Genomic DNA, 23001 nt, shown 5'->3' with positions numbered 1-23001 from the left:
TGACATTTCAAAGCAGATCTCATTGTTCATCTGCATCTATAAACTGAAACAGTATGCAGACTGTTCCTTTTAAAAGGCGTTTTGTTCTACATGCCCTTTTTCCTCACTTTTGATCCAGAGATCTATCTTGCAATTGCGTGGCTAACTAGGTCACCTGGCAGCTCCAAGGCTGCCATCACACCAAGGCCAAGCAGCAACCAATCACTGTTGGCTTCAGTGCTGCTGACTAATCAAACAGATCACCACAGGTTCAATTTGGGGAAGCCCTCACTGATCTAAAGATGGCCACAGTAGAAGATTTTCAAACATCCATACAAAAATACTCATAACAAAATCGATCACATGACATTCTAAAGTCTTTAAAATTGTTTGCCTTTAACATTCATTTTTGAAGTGAATCATTTTCCAAGCTAAAACCGCATACACAATTTCTTTTAAGAAAAATTGTCGATCCTGCTCAGTTTTGAAAGAAATTCTACCAATATATAACTAGCTTAAAGATTTAGCTTTGCATTAAAAACGTTAATTACCCTTTTAACCATATGCAAAAATGCAAGTCTGTAAAGCAGAATATTCCACTAAGCGAAAATATGATAAAAATCTTTGCTAGATGTCATATTCTACATATTTACTAAGACAATGAGTCCAAGAGAAGATGAAACTTTTACTGTCATGTGCTACAAGCGAGCAGAGGGGTTTCCCAACCTGTCTTCTGGGTTAGGGGGTATTCCCAGGTCTCCAGTGCGAAGCTTGCGAGTCAGATCCTCAATTTGCAGTTGAACTGGAAGAAAACAGGTTAGAAAACAAAAAAGGAATGGAAGAAAATGGTTACAAACCCAAAAAGGAGAAAAATTAACCCACAACATTGTTCAAACAACAGATTATAACCAAGGCAGAACATGTTAAAGCCAGTAATAGGAAATTTATTTAAAAAAAAGTGCTTTACTGGGCCATGTTAACCAACAGTTCAAAGCCTGGAAGTTAACAGTGGTAAGAGGCAAACACCAAATGCTGTCTGGCAGAACTAAAACCAGTTTGTTAAGAGGGAAAAATACCCACACATTTACAAAAAGTTGCAAAATCATTAAAAAAGTAATTGCACATTCAGAAAGCAATTAGGATGGAAGATAAACACTGTCACTCTTGGGTTATTCTATGATGTAAGTTTCAATTGCTACCCCCCCTTAATCCCTTTCCCCCCCAAAAAAGGCACCTGCAGAATTTTCTTTAAGCAGTACACCATAATGCATGGAATTTCTGTATTGATACACCACAGCAATGATCTGTTGGTACCTACTACACTGCACAGGAATGTCATTCTAAATAACCAGCAACACAAAGCTGTTAATAGCAACACAGTAAATTTACCCCAATGTGTTGATCTGAACAGGGTGGTTACGCTTGCATTTATTAAAACCAGCAACCTAACCTGTTAAATGTTTACATTTTCAGCAATGTGCTTTAGCTTTGAATGCTTCATCTAATGAAAAGGCAAGAGCATGGTACCATACATTTAGGCCAGGTTCACACTGTCCCCGCATGCGGCTCACAGCAGGGGTCCGGTGCGTTCTGGTTCACTTCCGATTTCAGCCCAAATTTATTGCTGAAAAAGAACCTGAAATGCACCAAAAAAGGCACACGTTTTTCCGTGACACCGCACCGGACCTGCTGCGGAGATATGTGAACCGACTCCATAGAGAGCCAGTCACATTCTCCTGCTACGCAAATTGAATGCGGAGAAACCCAAATTTACCAGGCCTTAACATCTGAGTTGTCAGCATATCTGTAATATGATTTGACAGTTGTTGCAAGTACCCCTACAAACAGGCCATGCTTGCAGGTTTTCCTTTATCTTGCACAGGTGCTTTAAATCAGTCAATGGCTTGCTAATTTGGACAGCTATTTTAATCTAAGAGAAATTCCCAAAACATAGCATGTTGGGTGTACTTGAGGACAGGGTTGAGAAACACTGCTATTTTTAAACATTTGTTTATTCAAATAGCATAATATAATGCAGTACAAAACTGACATATTTTTTTCTGTGACAGTACCTTGATCACAGCATCTGTCACTCGGCTTCCTGTCCTCTCTTCTGCGGGTAGTGCGTCATATCCTTCACCCGCACAGTGTCCTGGGAGCAAGCTCCCAGGAGTAATTACGGAGCCTCGCGGCCATCTTGCTACACCCCACACTCCTGCACAGTAATAAGAGTGAGAAGGGGCAAGCAGACATCTTGTTACACCCACCAGAGTTTTAGATTTCACAGTTATTTTCAACACAAAACGGAGCTTATATGCTTAAATACAGTATACGTTTTGTGTTGAAAATAACTTAAGTCTAAAATTGCGGTGGGTGTAACAATATGTCCGCTTGCCCCCTTCTCACTATCATTACTGTGCAGGAGTGTGGGGTGTAGCAAGATGGCGGCGACGGAACTGAGCATGTGCGGGAACGAGTGGCGGTGAATGCTGGGAGTTCAGCATTCACCAAAACAAAGTGCTTGTTGGCTTCTCATGCCCACAAGCAAAATGGAAACGGCGTTCCTGACAAAATAAAAGTTATGATTCTAGACAAATCGTTGTGCGGATGATTAGAAACGGCAGAGAAGCGAGTACTCATTTTATATGCTTTCAATAATATAATGCCAAAAAAAGGGGGGGGTTGGGCACGGGAGATCCGCTTAAAGAGACACAGAAAGAGTATTCAGAAATGTTGGGTTATGATTCTGCTTTGAGGCCACACACACACACAAAGCCAAGGACAGCCCCCAACATTTCTGTTTGCTAGCAAGCAATAGGCATGGAACAGATGAGGAAAAAAACAACCCAAAAAGTACTCCAAGAAAAGGATTTTACAGGCATTCAAAAATCCTACTCTGTTAATCACATATGAAAGCACGCCAGAAAAGTATTCTGGAACATTTGGGATGTTTGCAAGCTAAACTGGGGCCCCCTGGAAAACTGAGCAAATGGTTAACAAAAAAAATCGAGGCGGCGCAACAAAGCTTATAAACCTGCCCGAAGGACTGGATTACCCCCAAGATGGCATAAAGAGGCTAGAACATCCAGGTAAAAACTGAAAAATGAACACAAGATCTGGTGGCAGATGTGCATATCTTAGAAACAGATGGATGAATTCTAAAAAAAACAAACAAAACACATAAAAACCTGGATCTAGTTGTCAAATCCAACTAGAGAGAGGGGATTGAGAGGCAGACAGAACCCTACAGGAAGCATCAGGCACTGCAAAGTCAGACTGTTGAAAGGACGCCGTGACTGGGAGATGGACTCGAACAGTGCTTACAACATCCAGAATGCAGGGAAAACTAAGAATGTTTAGGAGCAACACAGATGGAAAAATATCCAAGGTTAAAGTGAAAGGAAAGCACCTTGAACAAAATGAGGCTCCGGGCCATTAAACAACAACCTTTGCGTAGCACAATTTTTTCTCACAGGTTAACCACTTCAGCCCCGGAAAGCTTTACCCCCTTAATGACCAGGCCATTTTTTCCGCAATACAGCACTGTTACTTTAACCACTTAAGACCCGGACCTTTAGGCAGGTAAAGGACCTGGCCAGTTTTTGCGATTCGGCACTGCGTTGCTTTAACTGACAATTGCGCGGTCGTGCGAAGTGGCTCCCAAACAAAATTGGCGTCCTTTTTTTCCTGCACATAGAGCTTTCTTTTGGTGGTATTTGATCATCTTTGCGGTTTTTATTTTTTGCGCTATAAACAAAAATAGAGCGACAATTTTGAAAAAAAAAAACAATATTTTTTACTTTTTGTTATAATAAATATCCCCCAAAAATATATAAAAAAACATCCCTCGGTTTAGGCCAATACGTATTCTTCTACCTATTTTTGGTTATAAAAAAAAAACCGCAATAAATGTTTGATTGGTTTGCACACAGCTCTCCCCGTTCTTCAGCTCCGGGGACCGATCGCCGCTGGAGTCCCGCGGTCACGGAGCTTCGGACCGGGTTGCGTGCACGCCCCCGCGGCACGCGCGACCCCACGACTGGGCTTAAGGGGGCACGTACGTGGATGTGTCATTCTGCCAACATCTATCTGCGTGAAGGGGTCCTTAAGTGGTTAACTGACAACTGTGTCCGTTCGACTACGTACCCAAACAAAATTGAGGTATTTTTTTTTCCCCACAGAGCTTTCTTTTGGTGACATTTGATCACCTCTGCGTTTTTTTTGCGCTATAAACCAAAAACAAAAAACATTTTTTTTTTTTTTTTTTTTTTTACTAGTAATGATGGCGATTAGTGATTTTTAGCGGGATTGCAGCGGACAGATGCTAAATGCTGTAACAACCTAACAAAACGGACCTTAGTCTACAGACTAACTTTACTAGAATACATTAACCTTGTGTATTACAGCGGAATTTATATTTAAAAAGTGAAATTGTGGCCGGAGCTCCACTTTAATGCATTATGGTAAGAAACCTTATTTGCTGGAGCTCCCCACCAGATCCCTCGCCACCCCCCCCCCCCCTCTTATTTACCTGTGCTCGATCCAGCAATGGGCCCAGCGGCTTCAGTCGCTGTCTCATTATTGGACCGATAGCAGCAGGAACCGCTGCTATTAAATGCAGTAACACGGGAGCAGGGCTGAGTCCCTCTGTCAACGGATGCAGGAGGGTGCCCACATGGGTGCCCCCCATGGAAAGTGGCTCTCTGTGGGGGCATCTGAGGAAGAGGGGCCAGGAGCAGGATTGAGGCTGCCCTGTGCAAAACCCTCAGAGCAGGCAAGTATGACAGGTTTGATAACTTGATTAAAAATCCGAACTTTAACCACCCAGCACAACCTTCTCACACAAGCATAAATCTGAAATTAGAAGGGGCTAGTGTCTGTAAATTACTTGAAGTAAAAGGATTTAACAGGCAAGTTTTTTTGTAGATGGCAAGACACAGCAAAGTTTAGAGTATTAGGATGAACAAAAGCAAGCCGAGGGGCAAGAAACAGCAAATAAAGGCCAACAGACCTAACACTAACAATTCTCAACATAAAAAAGGAACTGACCAGGCCTTTAGGAGGTTGTCAGTAGGATTTTTTGTGACCAGGGCCAGCTACTGCCGATGTCTGAACATCCATCCAGTAAAACTTAGCGAATGTATGAGTAGAACAGGTGGCTGCCTTGGAGACCTGGGAAACCCGAGGCCGGATGTCAAAAAGTCCATGAAGCACCAACACTTCTGGGAGAGTGGGCCATCACAGGAAAACGAGGAACCCTACGCTCCAGACAAGGATGGATAACACCTATGTCAAAGAGTGTTTCCTAGGTTGAGGCTTTCCCTTTCCACACCAAGCAAAGTATGCTTACCCATGTTCGGTGGTAAACCATACAATAGGGTCATTCTGCCTTCAAAGTGGAAATCAAAAGTGAGAGTGATTGTAAACAATTTTTTGTAAACATACCATAGTTACCTGCTCTGTGCAATGGTTTTATAAAAAGCCTGCTTATGATTTTATAATACTGGACCTTATCTTTGCTTTAAGGCCATATTGTGGTCCAGACATGATTGCAGAAAGGCCAGAATGTAGTGTGCGTTTACAGCAGGTAAAGGGTTTCCAGGCACAACCATAGATAATTTTGGAAGTACTTTAGCATTTAGCAAGGAGTGACAGAATTGAAATTCCCTTGTTCTCTTGAAACCTGGATTTCCGCAGCCATTTCCTTAAAGCTAGTGACCAAGTAGGTTTCCGCAGCCATTTCCTTAAAGCGAGTGACTAAGGAGGATGGAAAAGTGGGCCAAGGGACAGCAGGCCTGGCCTATGGGGAAAGCTCTATGGGCCGTCACCTAGTAGTCCGTTTGGTGCAATGAGAATCACTGGCTTCTCCCTATTGCAGAGCAGACTAGGTAGAATTCACCTGGGGGGCGGGGGGTTATAGATTAGCCTGAAGTGAGACCAGGGGTATATCAAGAAATTAAATGCCTGGTCCTAGCCATCAATAGAGTTGAATCTAGACACTAGGAAATATCTGGGTGAGGGGTCCATTTCCCTTAAGCCAGTGGTGGCTGAGGTAATCTGCTTTCCAATTGTCCACTGCATTTATGCAGGCTGCAGGACTCTCTGCAGGATATCTTATCACATTCCAGTGATAAGACTTCTTGTTAAGGCTGGGATGGAGAGCCAGCAAGTTAGGGAATTACTTGCTTGGCTGGACAGGAGCTAGAGTAGGTAGGTCGAGAGGAGCAGCAGCTCGTTCAAAGGTCGACAAGATTTGTGTTGGAAAAGTCTCAAATTAAATTGGGCGAATGGTACAGCCTCGAAGGAAACTATCACAAGGCCTAGTCATGGAGAATCTCATGGAGATGTCTGACCTCAATTTTCAAGTGCAAGCTCCAAAAGAGAATCTTCTATGGTAGAGAAACCTTTAAAATGCTTATGTTGGTCCTGGACACAAGAAGTAAAGAGAAAATGCTGGAGAACAGACTTGGAAAAATTGATCACCCCAGATGTTCAGGGGGTGGTCATACAAATACCTTGTGACAAGGATGCCCCAAGTTTTAAGGAAGGCAAAGGTGCTAGGATCTTTGCGAACACTCTGGGAGCAGAGGGTAGGCTGAGAGGCAGTGTGATAAGCTGGAAATGACTGTCACTGCAGAAAGCACTGATTAGGTAGACAGTATAGTCAGTGGGGGTTTGAACCCTATCTTGTACCACTTACATACGTGCAAGATGCTTTTTGCAGGCAGCTGTCCAAGCTTTTAGCCAACAATTCTGCAAATGTGAATGAGAGTTTAACCACTTCCCGCCTGGCCTACAGAAGAATGACGGCCAGGTGGTGATTCAGTTATCCTGACTGGGCGTCATATGATGTCCAGCAGGATAACAGCTGCCGCACGCCCACGGGGATGCGCATCGCGGCAATCAGCGGTGCGTCAGTCTGACACACCACTACACCAGGGTTTGACAAATTTGCTTGGAATCTAGGAGCCAGCTAAAAAAGTTAGGAGACAGAAAACGTGCTCCGGTCCCGACGAGCTTGGCGCAGAAGCGAACGCATACGTGAGTAGCGCCCGCATATGTAAACGGTATTCAAACCACACATGTGAGGTATCGCCGCGATTGTTAGAGCGAGAGCGATAATTCTAGCCCTAGATCTCCTCTTACTCAAAACATGCAACCAGTAGATTTTTTTAAACAACGCCTATGGAGATTTTAAAGGGTAAAAGTTTGTCGGCATTCTACAAGCGGATGCAATTTTGAAGCATGACATGTTGGGTATCAATTTACTCGACGCAACATTATCTTTCACAATATTAAAAAAAAATTGGGATAACTTTACTGTTGTCTTATTTTATTAAAATAAAGTGTCATTTTTTCCCAAAAAAGTGCGCTTGTAACACCGCTGCGCAAATATGGCGTGACAGAAAGCATTGCAACGATCGCCATTTTATTCTCTAGGGCAGTGATGGCGAACCCGTGGCACGCGTGCCGCTGCCGGCACGCCGAGTCCTTTGTGGGCACGCCGTGAAATTAGGAAATCACACAGTGAAGCACTGAATCGTCCACACCGCACCGCAAACTACATCTCCCATAGTTCTGTGGGATAGTGGTGATGTGCCCAGTGGGAGTGACAAACAATAAGCGCCTGGGGTGACGAGCGCAATCATAGAAGCCGTCTCGTCCACACTTCTAATAACTGCTCCGCCCACCACCGCGTCTCAGCCAAATCAGTATCGCTGTAACCCGCCCTCCTCCTGCAGCCCGCCACATTTGACAAGAAGATGCAGGCAGAGATGAAAGCATGGCTGAGCTGTATTGAGGCGGGCGGGAGTGTGCTCTGCTCGGCTGTTTCCTGCACTTACAATGTTCCAGAGCCGCCTTCTCCTCTGTCAGGAACTGGAGCTGCTATGACTCCCTCTTCTCCGGTCAGCAGCACGAGCAGGGAGATCAAAGACACACAGACAGGGCTGTGTGCATTCTTCCACACCCTTTTGCCAGCAGTGGTGGTGGTGATTAATAAAGCAACGGCAGGACTGAGCAGTTTGCAGAAGGGGACTGAATTGCAGGTAATCATTGGCAGTAACCTCTAGCAACTGAATGATGGGCAGTAATGTAATGTGTAGTAACCGAATGGTACTGGGTAGTAATGTTTAGCAACCTCTAGTAACCGAATGGTGGGCAGTAATGTATAGTAACCGATAGCAACTGAATGATGGGCAGTAATGTATAATAACCGAATGGTGGGCAGTAATGTATGGTAACCGATAGCAACTGAATGATGGGCAGTAATGTATAGTAACCCAGGGTTTGACAAATTTGCTTGGAATCTAGGAGCCAGCTAAAAAAGTTAGGAGCCAGAAAACGCGCCCCGTCCTGACGAGCTTGCGCGCAAAAGCGAACACATACGTGAGATTTTAAAGGGTAAAACGGGATTTTAAAGGGTAAAATTTTGTCGGCATTCCACGAGCGAGAATTTACTCTGCGTAACATTATCTTTCATAATTAAAAAAAAAATGGGGATAACTTTACTGTTGTCTTATTTTTTAATTAAAAAAAAGTGTAATTTTTTCCCAAAAAAGTGCGCTTGTAAGACCGCTGCGCAAATATGGCGTGACACAAAGTATTGCAACGATCGCCATTTTATTCTCGAGGGTGTTCGGATAAAAAATATATATAATGTTTGGGGGTTCTAATTAGAGGGAAGAAGATGGCAGTGAAAAATTTCATTAGAATTGCTGTTTAACTTGTAAAGCTTAACTTGTAATACCAACGGCCACCACCAGATGGCGCCAGCTTACACATTTGGTGGTAATAACTTGTAATACCAACGGCTCACCACCAGATGGCGCCAGCTCACAAACTTCCAAGCCAAGTCGCCAGGACCCTATTTCTAGTCGACCTGGCGACCGGGATTTGTCGATCCCTGTAGTAACAGATAGCAACTGAATGGTGGGCAGTAACGTATGGTAACCGATAGCAACTGAATGGTGGGCAGTAATGTATAGTAACCGATAGCAACTGAATGGTGGGCAGTATTGTATATTAACCGAATGGTGGGCACTAATGTATGGTAACCGATAGCAACTGAATGGTGGGCAGTAATGTATATTAACCGAATGGTGGGCAGTAATGTATGGTAACCGATAGCAACTGAATGGTGGGCAGTAATGTATAATAACCGAAAAGCAATGTGTCTCTGAATAGAAGCACTAACAGCGCTAAGGTGACTAATTAAACCTGTAATTAACCTTCTGCTAAATTAGTCTCACTGAGTGAGGATGAATGCAATGTGTATGACCACAAAAAGAAATAGGTTTAAAATATAAAATCATGTGAACCAAAAGGAATAAAAATGCATAAAGTCCATTCACAGAAAAAACTGTATAAAGTCTCTTAAACCGATGTATTTCATAAAATCCTTGAAACTTCCAATTGTAAAATAATCTTCATACCGGGTCTCCCTTAGGAGTTCTACTCACCAGATGCCTATGGTGTGTTCAGCATTAAGAACTCCTTGCTCATACTGGGATTCCTTTCAATGGATTGCCTTAAAAGTCTCCTCAATCTTCCAAAAATATCTCCTTCCTCCTGTTGTCACCGTATCTCAGTAGGTTTGGTATAGGTCATAAATGAGGGAGTGTTTCATGTAAGGCAAGTGAAAAGACATATAGTGTAATACTGTTTTTTATTGAGAACCATGCCCCATAAAAATATATATATGCTTACAAATGTTGAAGATAAAATACAGCACATCAAACGTAGTGAACTGCAGCTCTCGTCCGCTCTAGGTGCACAGTCAGCTCAGCTCCAGCTGACAGGCTCCCAGTTCAGTGTGAACGCTGTGTGTAGTGGAAGAAGCACGTCGTGTAGCCACGCCCTGACGCGTTTCGTGATTGGCTCACGTCTTCAGAGGGCGTGGCTACACGGCACTGACTCTGATTTTAAATAGGGCAAGTGGGAGTGCCAAAACTCACTCTAACCCAATAGGGAGAGGCATCCTCTCAGCAAAGACAAGTCAGTGGGATAAATATCCTGGTCTTATCCAAGCAAACAGCATCTTAACATTGCATGATGTCGGATGCATTTAACCCGCTCCTTGCCAAATTACTAGTACCAACACTATGTCGGCATAAACACATATCCGTGGCACTACTGCCATCATGGCTATGTGATAAAATGCATGTATAAAAAATAATGATTAAAAATATACATTAAAAATACACAAGGTGCACAATCTTTAGTAATAAACATTACAGTAAAATAAAGCAATGTTTAAAATTATATATACTATATGGACTAGATGCATGCATCTACATATTCTGGCACTAAGAGCAGAGCATGTAAATCTAAACCCATAAGAGACTAAAATGGCGTACTCCGCTAAGCATATAAAACATGTTACTTATATCTCATAAAAACATGTGACCATTAATAATACAACAATTACCAATAAAATGTGACTAGAAAATGGCTGACTGGGCAAGAATCTAAAAGACAGAGTAAATAAAAGCAAAAGAGCATATATGCCTGGGATAACATCATTGTAAATAAAATGAACCAGCATGAGGGAAAATATATGCTTTTTTGTCATATGTGTATATGTCAGCATGAGGGAAAATATATGCATTATAATACGCTTTATACCCATACTCTACATTGATTAATGATTGCTTATAAAGCATTGTAAATAAATTGAACCAGCATGAGGGAAAATATATGCTTTTTTGTCATATGTGTATATGTCAGCATGAGGGAAAAATATATGCAATATAATACGCTTTATATCCATACTCTACATTGATTAATGATTGCTTATAAAGCATTGTAAATAAATTGAACCAGCATGAGGGAAAATATATGCTTTTTTGTCATATGTGTATATGTCAGCATGAGGGAAAAATATATGCATTATAATACGCTTTATATCCATACTCTACATTGATTAATGATTGCTTATAAAGCATTGTAAATAAATTGAACCAGCATGAGGGAAAATATATGCTTTTTTGTCATATGTGTATATGTCAGCATGAGGGAAAATATATGCATTATAATACGCTTTATATCCATACTCTACATTGATTAATGATTGCTTATAAAGCATTGTAAATAAATTGAACCAGCATGAGGGAAAATATATGCTTTTTTGTCATATGTGTATATGTCAGCATGAGGGAAAATATATGCATTATAATACGCTTTATATCCATACTCTACATTGATTAATGATTGCTTATAAAGCATTGTAAATAAATTGAACCAGCATGAGGGAAAATATATGCTTTTTTGTCATATGTGTATATGTCAGCATGAGGGAAAATATATGCATTATAATACGCTTTATATCCATACTCTACATTGATTAATGATTGCTTATAAAGCATTGTAAATAAATTGAACCAGCATGAGGGAAAATATATGCTTTTTTGTCATATGTGTATATGTCAGCATGAGGGAAAATATATGCATTATAATACGCTTTATATCCATACTCTACATTGATTAATGATTGCTTATAAAGCATTGTAAATAAATTGAACCAGCATGAGGGAAAATATATGCTTTTTTGTCATATGTGTATATGTCAGCATGAGGGAAAATATATGCATTATAATACGCTTTATATCCATACTCTACATTGATTAATGATTGCTTATAAAGCAATTTAAATCAAGGTCTATGTTCAGGCCGTTCGGGCTGAGAGTGTTGGTACGGAAAATCCACTCCGTCTCGCGTTTGGATATTTCCCTGACTCTATTTGACCCCCTCCAATTGGGGTCTATCTTATCTATACCCCAAAATTTCAGTCCAAGGGGATTTTTATTATGTTTCTTCAAAAAATGTAAAAACACGCTGTGTTCTTCATACCCTATGGAAATATTGTAGATGTGCTCTGACACTCTTTTGGATAGCTTCCTTTTGGTGCGTCCAATGTACATTAGCCCGCATGGGCACTCTAGGGCATAAATAACATGCGTGGATGCACATGTAATGCATTCTTTGATCTCAAAAGTGCAAAGCCTGTCGCCAAGTAACAGTGCATCTGAGGGATCTTAAACTTTTTACCTCAACGGCTAATGGGACAACTTTTGAGATCAAAGAATGCATTACATGTGCATCCACGCATGTTATTTATGCCCTAGAGTGCCCATGCGGGCTAATGTACATTGGACGCACCAAAAGGAAGCTATCCAAAAGAGTGTCAGAGCACATCTACAATATTTCCATAGGGTATGAAGAACACAGCGTGTCTTTACATTTTTTGAAGAAACATAATAAAAATCCCCTTGGACTGAAATTTTGGGGTATAGATAAGATAGACCCCAATTGGAGGGGGTCAAATAGAGTCAGGGAAATATCCAAACGCGAGACGGAGTGGATTTTCCGTACCAACACTCTCAGCCCGAACGGCCTGAACATAGACCTTGATTTAAATTGCTTTATAAGCAATCATTAATCAATGTAGAGTATGGATATAAAGCGTATTATAATGCATATATTTTCCCTCATGCTGACATATACACATATGACAAAAAAGCATATATTTTCCCTCATGCTGGTTCAATTTATTTACAATGCTTTATAAGCAATCATTAATCAATGTAGAGTATGGATATAAAGCGTATTATAATGCATATATTTTCCCTCATGCTGACATATACACATATGACAAAAAAGCATATATTTTCCCTCATGCTGGTTCAATTTATTTACAATGCTTTATAAGCAATCATTAATCAATGTAGAGTATGGATATAAAGCGTATTATAATGCATATATTTTTCCCTCATGCTGACATATACACATATGACAAAAAAGCATATATTTTCCCTCATGCTGGTTCAATTTATTTACAATGCTTTATAAGCAATCATTAATCAATGTAGAGTATGGATATAAAGCGTATTATATTGCATATATTTTTCCCTCATGCTGACATATACACATATGACAAAAAAGCATATATTTTCCCTCATGCTGGTTCAATTTATTTACAATGCTTTATAAGCAATCATTAATCAATGTAGAGTATGGGTATAAAGCGTATTATAATGCATATATTTTCCCTCATGCTGACATATACACATATGACAAAAAAGCATATATTTTCCCTCATGCTGGTTCATTTTATTTACAATGATGTTATCCCAGGCATATATGCTCTTTTGCTTTTATTTACTCTGTCTTTTAGATTCTTGCCCAGTCAGCCATTTTCTAGTCACATTTTATTGGTAATTGTTGTATTATTAATGGTCACATGTTTTTATGAGATATAAGTAACATGTTTTATATGCTTAGCGGAGTACGCCATTTTAGTCTCTTATGGGTTTAGATTTACATGCTCTGCTCTTAGTGCCAGAATATGTAGATGCATGCATCTAGTCCATATAGTATATATAATTTTAAACATTGCTTTATTTTACTGTAATGTTTATTACTAAAGATTGTGCACCTTGTGTATTTTTAATGTATATTTTTAATCATTATTTTTTATACATGCATTTTATCACATAGCCATGATGGCAGTAGTGCCACGGATATGTGTTTATGCCGACATAGTGTTGGTACTAGTAATTTGGCAAGGAGCGGGTTAAATGCATCCGACATCATGCAATGTTAAGATGCTGTTTGCTTGGATAAGACCAGGATATTTATCCCACTGACTTGTCTTTGCTGAGAGGATGCCTCTCCCTATTGGGTTAGAGTGAGTTTTGGCACTCCCACTTGCCCTATTTAAAATCAGAGTCAGTGCCGTGTAGCCACGCCCTCTGAAGACGTGAGCCAATCACGAAACGCGTCAGGGCGTGGCTACACGACGTGCTTCTTCCACTACACACAGCGTTCACACTGAACTGGGAGCCTGTCAGCTGGAGCTGAGCTGACTGTGCACCTAGAGCGGACGAGAGCTGCAGTTCACTACGTTTGATGTGCTGTATTTTATCTTCAACATTTGTAAGCATATATATATTTTTATGGGGCATGGTTCTCAATAAAAAACAGTATTACACTATATGTCTTTTCACTTGCCTTACATGAAACACTCCCTCATTTATGACCTATACCAAACCTACTGAGATACGGTGACAACAGGAGGAAGGAGATATTTTTGGAAGATTGAGGAGACTTTTAAGGCAATCCATTGAAAGGAATCCCAGTATGAGCAAGGAGTTCTTAATGCTGAACACACCATAGGCATCTGGTGAGTAGAACTCCTAAGGGAGACCCGGTATGAAGATTATTTTACAATTGGAAGTTTCAAGGATTTTATGAAATACATCGGTTTAAGAGACTTTATACAGTTTTTTCTGTGAATGGACTTTATGCATTTTTATTCCTTTTGGTTCACATGATTTTATATTTTAAACCTATTTCTTTTTGTGGTCATACACATTGCATTCATCCTCACTCAGTGAGACTAATTTAGCAGAAGGTTAATTACAGGTTTAATTAGTCACCTTAGCGCTGTTAGTGCTTCTATTCAGAGACACATTGCTTTTCATTTCTTACCCTATTATAACAGCTGCTTATCTGCAAAACTATTGATTATTACACATATTCCACCACGTCCATAGAGCGCTAGGATCAGTTTTTATCCTTTGGATACCTTCTGATATATTATTTTAATGTACCGGTATAATAACCGGAAGCATAATTTACAGTTTTAATTCTGTGTTGGCACTTTGAAAGAAATAAGTTGGTTTTGCGTCACGGTTTGGGCACTCGGGCTCAAAAAGGTTCGCCATCTCTGCTCTAGGGTGTTGGAATAAAAATTATATATAATGTTTGGGGGTTCTAATTAGAGGGAAGGGGATGGCAGTGAAAATAGTGAAAATTTACATATTAGGTAATGCCAACGGCCACCACCAGATGGCGCCAGCTGACAGGAGCTTCGGATACAAGGCCGCGGCCTCAATTACCGGCCGTCATGGGCCCGCCGCGATCGCACGGCGGGGGAGGTGGTGGCGCACGGTGACACAGGATCCTGTGCCTCCGTGGGCCCCCACCTCCAGTGACGCCCATCAGCGTCACCCATCAGTGCTGCCTCATCGTTGCCTGTCAGTGCAGCGCATCAGTGAAGAAGGAAACTTATTTACAACATTTTATAACAGAAACAAAGACTTTTCAAAATTTTCTGTCTTTTTATTTCTTTAGCAAAAAAGAAAAAAAACTGCAGAAGTGATCAAATACCACCAAAAGAACGCTCTATTTGTGGTAACAAAGTGATACAAATTGTGTTTGAGTACAGTGTAGCATGACCGCGCAATTGTCATTTAAATAGCTGAAAACTAGCTTGGGCAGGAAGTCTGGAAATTTGTGTCACCATGTTCGATCGTTTGCAAGGAGACAGATTGCATTCCTGCCTTGCCAACCATCCGTCTGAGGTGTCCCACCTACAGAGCCGACACAAGAGCGACAAGCATAAGTGTACTGCGCTCATACACTCGACCCCATACACAGCGCCATATACTACTTACACTGCCAAGGATTCAACCCTGTAAGTTGGGCCAGAACTGAGGGCAGCCAGAAAAGTTTTTATACCATCCTTACTTTTTATTGCATCCCAGTGATCTTTGATCACTTACGTGTTTTTCAGGTAGCACTCTACCTGTCAAAGTTTGCCTACCCCCGTTCTAGGGCATCCCCACAACACACCAGAGCAGGTATTATTGCTTTAACTGCTCTGTTAAAGCACAGTCCTGTATTACAGTATCAAGTTGGTTGTTCATTGTCCTAGTTTAGTTTGATGCATTGAAATTTCAGAAAGAACTGCAATTGAGCTGAATTTAGATAGAGCTGGTTGCAGAGCCTTCAAGAAGCGAAGAGCTTTTAGTAGCGTGCCAAACTTCATCTGTAGAATGTTTAAATGAACATCTTCAATTGGTACAGCAATATGTTTAAGGCAGAATCAACTACAGGAACAGATCACTTTTTAGCTTATTTTTGATTGGACAGAATTCAACGCATTTTGGAAAAAAAATATTTTCTGGAGTGATCCAATCAGGCTGCACACAATATACTGGTTCAACAGGGAAAATCTTTAAAAATGTTACTACAAGTCTCTGTACACAAAGGGGCAAGCTGACATGAACAGTAAAATCAGTCTGTATATGCAGTAAAGCATGCTGGGTATACTCACTGTGGAACCTAAGGGGTAATCTTGCCCTTTGTGTAAAAAGGCTGTTGGATCCTTTCTTCGGATCCCCCCCTTCTACCACAGTCCCAATCCATCCAACAGAATAGAGCCTTGGAGCACTTTGCACATGTTAAGTTTGGTGTGTATTGCTAGAGTATTCTTTCTTTGGAAGGGTGCATGTAATCGGCACAGGGCCAACCAGCACTGTCCAGAGGGTCAGGTGTCCTGCAGCCTCAGTCACAATGAAAACTGATACAAGTCATAAGACTATGTACTGCTGATGAGAAAGGGTATTTAGCAGTTTATATTTACTAAAATAATTGCAATGTTCTGTGTACTATGGGAGACCAGATATAATGCATGCAAGGTCCTGGGTTTAGTAACACTTTAAACTTATTAGCAAGCATGCTGCATGAAACTCTTGCTTCAAGTGTAAACGTGAAAAATATTTGAAGCCTCCAACACTGCTTTTATATCCCCCTCATTCCATATCAGCCTGCCTCGTTTATGGCAGGCATACTTTGATTAACTAGGTGTTCCTCTGAATAACCATACAAAAAAAAAATGTTATTCAGGGACTGGAGCCTGCCTCAGACCACGGCCTTGGACCTGTAAAAGTGCACATTACAAGTCCGTTTCGCATCTTCATTACATTGGGGACCAGGTACACCCTCCAAGGCTGTGCCGAGGATCAGCCAATCTAAAAAGCAACAAAAATTGCTGGCGTAGCCTCATCTCTCTGAATTTCTACCACGGCCCTTGATGTGCAAGTTGGCGGTTTGGAGTATGGGACGAGTCCATGAGCCCCTACCCCTTGGAAGCTTTCGGCCGCTGGAAGGGGCTACTGTTCCGGTTTATTGACAATTTTTTTTACTCCCTTCTGGCTCTCAAACTCTTGGCAATTGCCGCATGGACACATGTAATGAGTTATTTGCTGCCAACATACTAATACTTTAACAGTTTGTGTAGGTCATGCCCAGGATGTCTGCTGGGCTCTGATGAAGAGGCTTAGAGCTTCGAAACGCGCCAGCCGGTGGTGACCCCCTTCACTTTCTCTACAATCGATTTGAGTATGGTTCGAGGTCATCTCTTTGCAGCTTATGTCGATTAAGCTTTACTGCAACTTTTTTTACCACATTTGTGAGTAGGCCCTGTATACATTTTAACCACTACCCGACGGCCGTACGACTTTATACGGCCGCAGGGTGGTTCTACTTCTGACTGGCCGTGTTTATACGGCCTGCGCGCAGGCGGCGCACGTGTGCCCGCCGCATCGCTGAGATACCGATGCGCGTGCCTGGCGGCCGTGATGTCCGCCAGGCACTCGGGATCGGCGGCTACAGGGACAAGACGTGGAGCTCTGTGTGTAAACACAGAGATCCATGTCCTGTCAGGGGAAAGAGGAGACCGATCTGTGTCCCTTGTACATAGGGACATAGATCGGTCACCTCCCCCAGTCACCCCCCCTACACACACAGTTAGAACACAATTCAGGGTACACATTTAAACCCTTGCTCACCCCCTAGTGTTAACCCCTATAATGCCAGTCACATTTATACAGTAATTAGTGCATATTTATAGCACTGATCGCTGTATAAATGTGAATGGCGCCAAAAATGTGTCAAAAGTGTCCGATGTCTCCGCCATAATGTCGCAGTCACGGAAAAAATGCTAATCGCCGCCATTAGTAGTAAAAATAAAAAATAATAATTCTGTCCCCTATTTTGTAAGCGCAATAACTTTTGAGCAAACCAGACACTTCTTGCGATTTTTTTTTTTACCAAAAATATGTAGAATACATATCGCCTAGACTGAGAAAAAAAAAGTTTTTTTTTTAAAAAAAATTGGGCTATTTATTACAGCAACAACAAGTAAAAAATAGTTTTTTTCTTCAAAATTGTCCTCTATTTTTGTTTATAGCGCAAAAAATAAAAACCGCAGAGGCGATCAAATACCAAACAAAAGAAAGCTCTATTTGTGGGGGGAAAAAGGACGTAAATTTTGTTTGGGAGCCACGTCGCACGACCGCGCAATTGTCAGTTAAAGTGACGCAGTGCCACAAGCTGAAATTTCACCTGGTCAGGAAGGGGTATAAGTGCCCAGTAAGGAAGTGGTTAAAACCATTTGACGGTAATACACTAGGCTGGTGCACCTTTGTTTTCTTTTCTCTATGGTGACCCTACGGCCAGGGTACTTCCCAAGCCCCTTATCATACGCAATGGGACTAGGCAGGGGTGTCTGTTTTTCTCGCTGTTCGCCCTGGTACTAGAGCCTTTAACTGCACGTGCGAGGCAACACAGATATTTCCAGGATGCGCATCGGCTCGACTGAACACAAGCTCTCTGCGTACGTGGACGATTTGCTATTCTACCACTCGAACCCCCCATATTGCCCTACCAGTATGGATGACTGAGGTACAGAAGTTTGGGCATCTCTCAAACTTAAAAATGTATTTTGGCAAATCAGAAATCCTGCCTATTCATGTCCCCCCCCCCCCCCCCATGATGGCTTCCTCCTTACAGCAGTCCTTCCCCTTTATATATTGTAAAAGGTTCCCTACCGTAATTATGGACTCACCTCTCCTCCAGCCCAAAACTTTTATATGATCTGAATTTCGGTAAAATTATTGACAGGGATGAAAGACCTTAAAAGGAGTTGTTAAAAGCAGGTTTTTCATCTTAATGCATTCTATGCATTAAGATAAACAAAACCTTGTGTAGCAGCTAGCCCCCCCTATTACCTACCTGAGCTCCTCTCCAGCGATATCCACGATTCCCTCAGCCATCCAGTACACGCCTCCAGATTGGCGAAGATAGAGCAGCTGCGCCATTGTCAGCCAATCAGGGAAGAGAGGGGGCGAGAGTACAAATGGATTCACGGAGCTCTGACTCAGCTTGTGTGACCCCTGTAGCAAGCTGCTCGCTGAGGGGCACTCAAATGAGGGAGAGACTATGAGCAGCAAAGAGGGACACAAGAGTCGGAGGATCCAGGCTGCTCTGTGCAAAACCAACTGCACAGAGGAGGCAAGTATAACATGTTATTTTTTCTTTATTAAACTAGCCCTTGCCATCACTTTAGAAAACTTGGAATAGCCTACAACTTAGGTGGTTCGGAAGGGTTATTCCCCCCCCCCAAGATGACTATACTACTCAGGACAATTTACCTTCTACATACTGTACTGTATTTCTCCCCCACAATTATTTATTTATTTTTAAAGACTGGGTCGCAAGTTCGCTTGGCCGTATAAACATCCAAGACTAAATAGTAATAAAAAATATATTGCGCAAGCCACTGAGTGTCGTGAATCAGGCAGCCAACATAACAAAGTGGATACTAAGTAAAAAATGCTGTAAATAAATGTAGCGCCCAAAGTGAACCCTTAAAAAGATATAAATAAAAAAAGGAACCTGATAGTCAAATGATCTGCATCACCAACTAATCAAAACCCCTTAAATATGTGAACCTGTGAGGTAAACACAAATGCATAGACCAAAAAATAATCAAATAAAGGTCTATATAGTAATACCAAGAAATATTGTCAATATTTACAGTGCTGGGACCAAAATAATATCTGTAAGGATTCAAAGTTGTCCCTAAGAACAAATAAAATAATGTGCAAAGATGCCGTGTAAGTGATCAAAAAGGACAAGTCCTTAGCAAAAAGCAAGAATAATAATAAATTACAACAAAAAAGGGGGGTAAAAACCCCTTGAGTGATTCAGTGACTGAATAAGTCAGTGAGCGTGACACCATAACAGAGTTTAAGGAAACCAAAGTCTTTTAAATGCACATATGATCTTCAATTGTTGGAATGGGACCACAATCTTCAAGACATATAACAATCTTCACATCTGGGCATTGATAAAAGGGTGGGTACTCTTACCAGAAAAGGTGGACCCTCAGACTACACCGTACGGTGGGAGGGTCATTAAAGCTTGTACAGACTCGCGTCTGGATCTGGGAGTCTCTCCTTCAGATGGTCAGAACCACAGTTAGTCTCAGGTGTGCTGGATTGTCCAGGACAGAGTAGCTGAAATCAACTCGTCAAAATTGCTCCAGATATCCCAATAGTTATGCAAAGAAAAAACATATAGAGGTGCTCCTCATAGTGTAAAAAAGTTTTTTTATTTGCACTCATATGGCAAATTTCAAGATTAAAATCAAAATGATGAAAAAGGCTTACAAAGCCACACTGCAGGTAAAAAACAAACAGCAAACTAAAAAATCCAGAGTCAAAAAAAAAAAACACAGCAAACTGGTGTAATAGCAGCAGATACTCTCACTTCAGATGGATATGAGAGAATTTCCAAAAAAGTCAGCAATAGAGTTTAAATAGAACTATCACCCGACCGGTTTCGTCTCGATAGGACTTCAACTGGGGTACTGATAGTCTACCAACTCCACTGCAATAAATACCTGTTAATCCAGATCCGTGACCGCCAACACCTGGTCCCCCTCGCTACACTGGCGTGCGTTCCATATGCAATAACAAAAACCCATTGTGCGTTGCAGAGACCGGAAGTGGTCATAGGCAGACGCTGATAGGGCCAAGAAACTGTCCATTATGCTAGCAAAAGGATAAGGAAACGCATCTATCTGAGCCAGCCAATGGGCGTCGGCACAGGCAAAAACGCGATGACGTCAAGACGTCAGCGCTGCGTTCCAGGATCATTCACAGGCTATGTGGCTATGTGGCCATCATCGATAAATTTGTTCCCCACTGGAGAGGTGAGCCTTCTATCAGAGGGGTCTCTAAATTAGAGGTCTTCTGGATCTATACGCTCAAAAGTTATGTGCCATTCGGACTGAATGTCGAATGGGACGTAAATGTGTTTATAAATCAATCCTGATTAGGGTGACCATTTAAGGTACATAACTTTATATCAGAAACTGCTGATTTTTATATAGAGTAACTTTTATATTCATACATTTACATTTCTGTATATTCTTTTTTTGATATTTTGTCATTATTGATACATATATACTGTACGTGGTTTCAACAGATGTATTTTGGAACATTTCACTAATATCTATGTGTATACTTTCCTTGTTTTTAGGATGTCTATGCTTAGATAAGATTGCTAGATGTTCTGTTTATCCATTTCCGTGTTATACCATTTCCTAACCCCCATGACGCTGACATATTTTTATTTTTTATTTTAATTTTAATATAATCTATGGATATATTTCACTTTTGGCTTGTGGGAATGACCAGGAATGATTCGATTTTTTTTCCCCTTTTGGAATAGATGTCTCTCGTTAGCACACAAATGATTCATTACATTCTCTGCAGTTTATACTGCTTGAAGAATGACTCCCTGGAACGCATGTTGAAAGCGCAGCGCTGATGTGTTTGGCGCTTTTTTAGACATGGGAGTGTAGATGAGTGTGACTGACGGTTTGACACACCTCCATTCTCTTGCCATTCTTATTGGTGGAGAGGGGTGAGACCTGGCTAACCACATAGCCTGTGAATGATCCTGGAACGCAGCGCTGACGTCTTGACGTCATCGCGTTTTTGCCTGTGCCGACGCCCATTGGCTGGCTCAGATAGATGCGTTTCCTTATCCTTTTGCTAGCATAATGATGGACAGTTTCTTGGCCCTATCAGCGTCTGCCTATGACCACTTCCGGTCTCTGCAACGCACAATGGGTTTTTGTTATTGCATATGGAACGCACGCCAGTGTAGCGAGGGGGACCAGGTGTTGGCGGTCACGGATCTGGATTAACAGGTATTTATTGCAGTGGAGTTGGTAGACTATCAGTACCCCAGTTGAAGTCCTATCGAGACGAAACCGGTCGGGTGATAGTTCTATTTAAACTCCATTGCCGACTTTTTTGGAAATTCTCTCATATCCATCTGAAGTGAGAGTATCTGCTGCTATTACACCAGTTTGCTGTGGTTTTTTTTTTTTACTCTGGATTTTTTAGTTTGCTGTTTGTTTTTTACCTGCAGTGTGGCTTTGTAAGCCTTTTTCATCATTTTGATTTTAATCTTGAAATTTGCCATATGAGTGCAAATAAAAAAACTTTTTTACACTATGAGGAGCACCTCTATATGTTTTTTCTTTGCATAACTATTGGGATATCTGGAGCAATTTTGATGAGTTGATTTCAGCTACTCTGTCCTGGACAATCCAGCACACCTGAGACTAACTGTGGTTCTGACCATCTGAAGGAGAGACTCCCAGATCCAGACGCGAGTCTGTACAAGCTTTAATGACCCTCCCACCGTACGGTGTAGTCTGAGGGTCCACCTTTTCTGGTAAGAGTACCCACCCTTTTATCAATGCCCAGATGTGAAGATTGTTATATGTCTTGAAGATTGTGGTCCCATTCCAACAATTGAAGATCATATGTGCATTTAAAAGACTTTGGTTTCCTTAAACACTGTTATGGTGTCACGCTCACTGACTTATTCAGTCACTGAATCACTCAAGGGGTTTTTACCCCCCTTTTTTGTTGTAATTTATTATTATTCTTGCTTTTTGCTAAGGACTTGTCCTTTTTGATCACTTACACGGCATCTTTGCACATTATTTTATTTGTTCTTAGGGACAACTTTGAATCCTTACAGATATTATTTTGGTCCCAGCACTGTAAATATTGACAATATTTCTTGGTATTACTATATAGACCTTTATTTGATTATTTTTTGGTCTATGCATTTGTGTTTACCTCACAGGTTCACATATTTAAGGGGTTTTGATTAGTTGGTGATGCAGATCATTTGACTATCAGGTTCCTTTTTTTATTTATATCCTTTTAAGGGTTCATTCACTTTGGGCGCTACATTTATTTACAACATCCAAGACTGACATATGATCTTTTACGCAGATCTGAACCGCATGGTGGAGTCCATCTTCTGGACGTGGACCTCCATTATAAAAGTCATGTCACTTGT

The 23001-nt window shown here is 41.3% G+C and overlaps 1 protein-coding gene across 3 annotated transcripts in view; it reads right to left on the bottom strand.

The window, feature by feature from the left end:
• SF1 (splicing factor 1) overlaps positions 1 to 23001 on the bottom strand; it is a 241936-nt gene that overhangs the window by 128998 nt on the left and 89937 nt on the right. For 2 of the 3 annotated variants that reach the window (XM_040328777.1, XM_040328778.1), the window contains exon 3: positions 706 to 781. The exons of the other annotated variant lie outside the window; for it this stretch is intronic. In XM_040328777.1, the coding sequence (XP_040184711.1) occupies positions 706 to 781 (76 nt within the window). The remainder of the gene's footprint in view (positions 1 to 705; positions 782 to 23001) is intronic. 3 annotated transcript variants of the gene reach the window in all.

Source organism: Rana temporaria, chromosome 11 (genome assembly GCF_905171775.1).
Source record: "Rana temporaria chromosome 11, aRanTem1.1, whole genome shotgun sequence".
Classification (NCBI taxonomy): Eukaryota; Metazoa; Chordata; class Amphibia; order Anura; family Ranidae; genus Rana; species Rana temporaria.
Note: the sequence above shows the minus strand (reverse complement) of the source record. Positions and strands in the feature narration are given on the sequence as shown.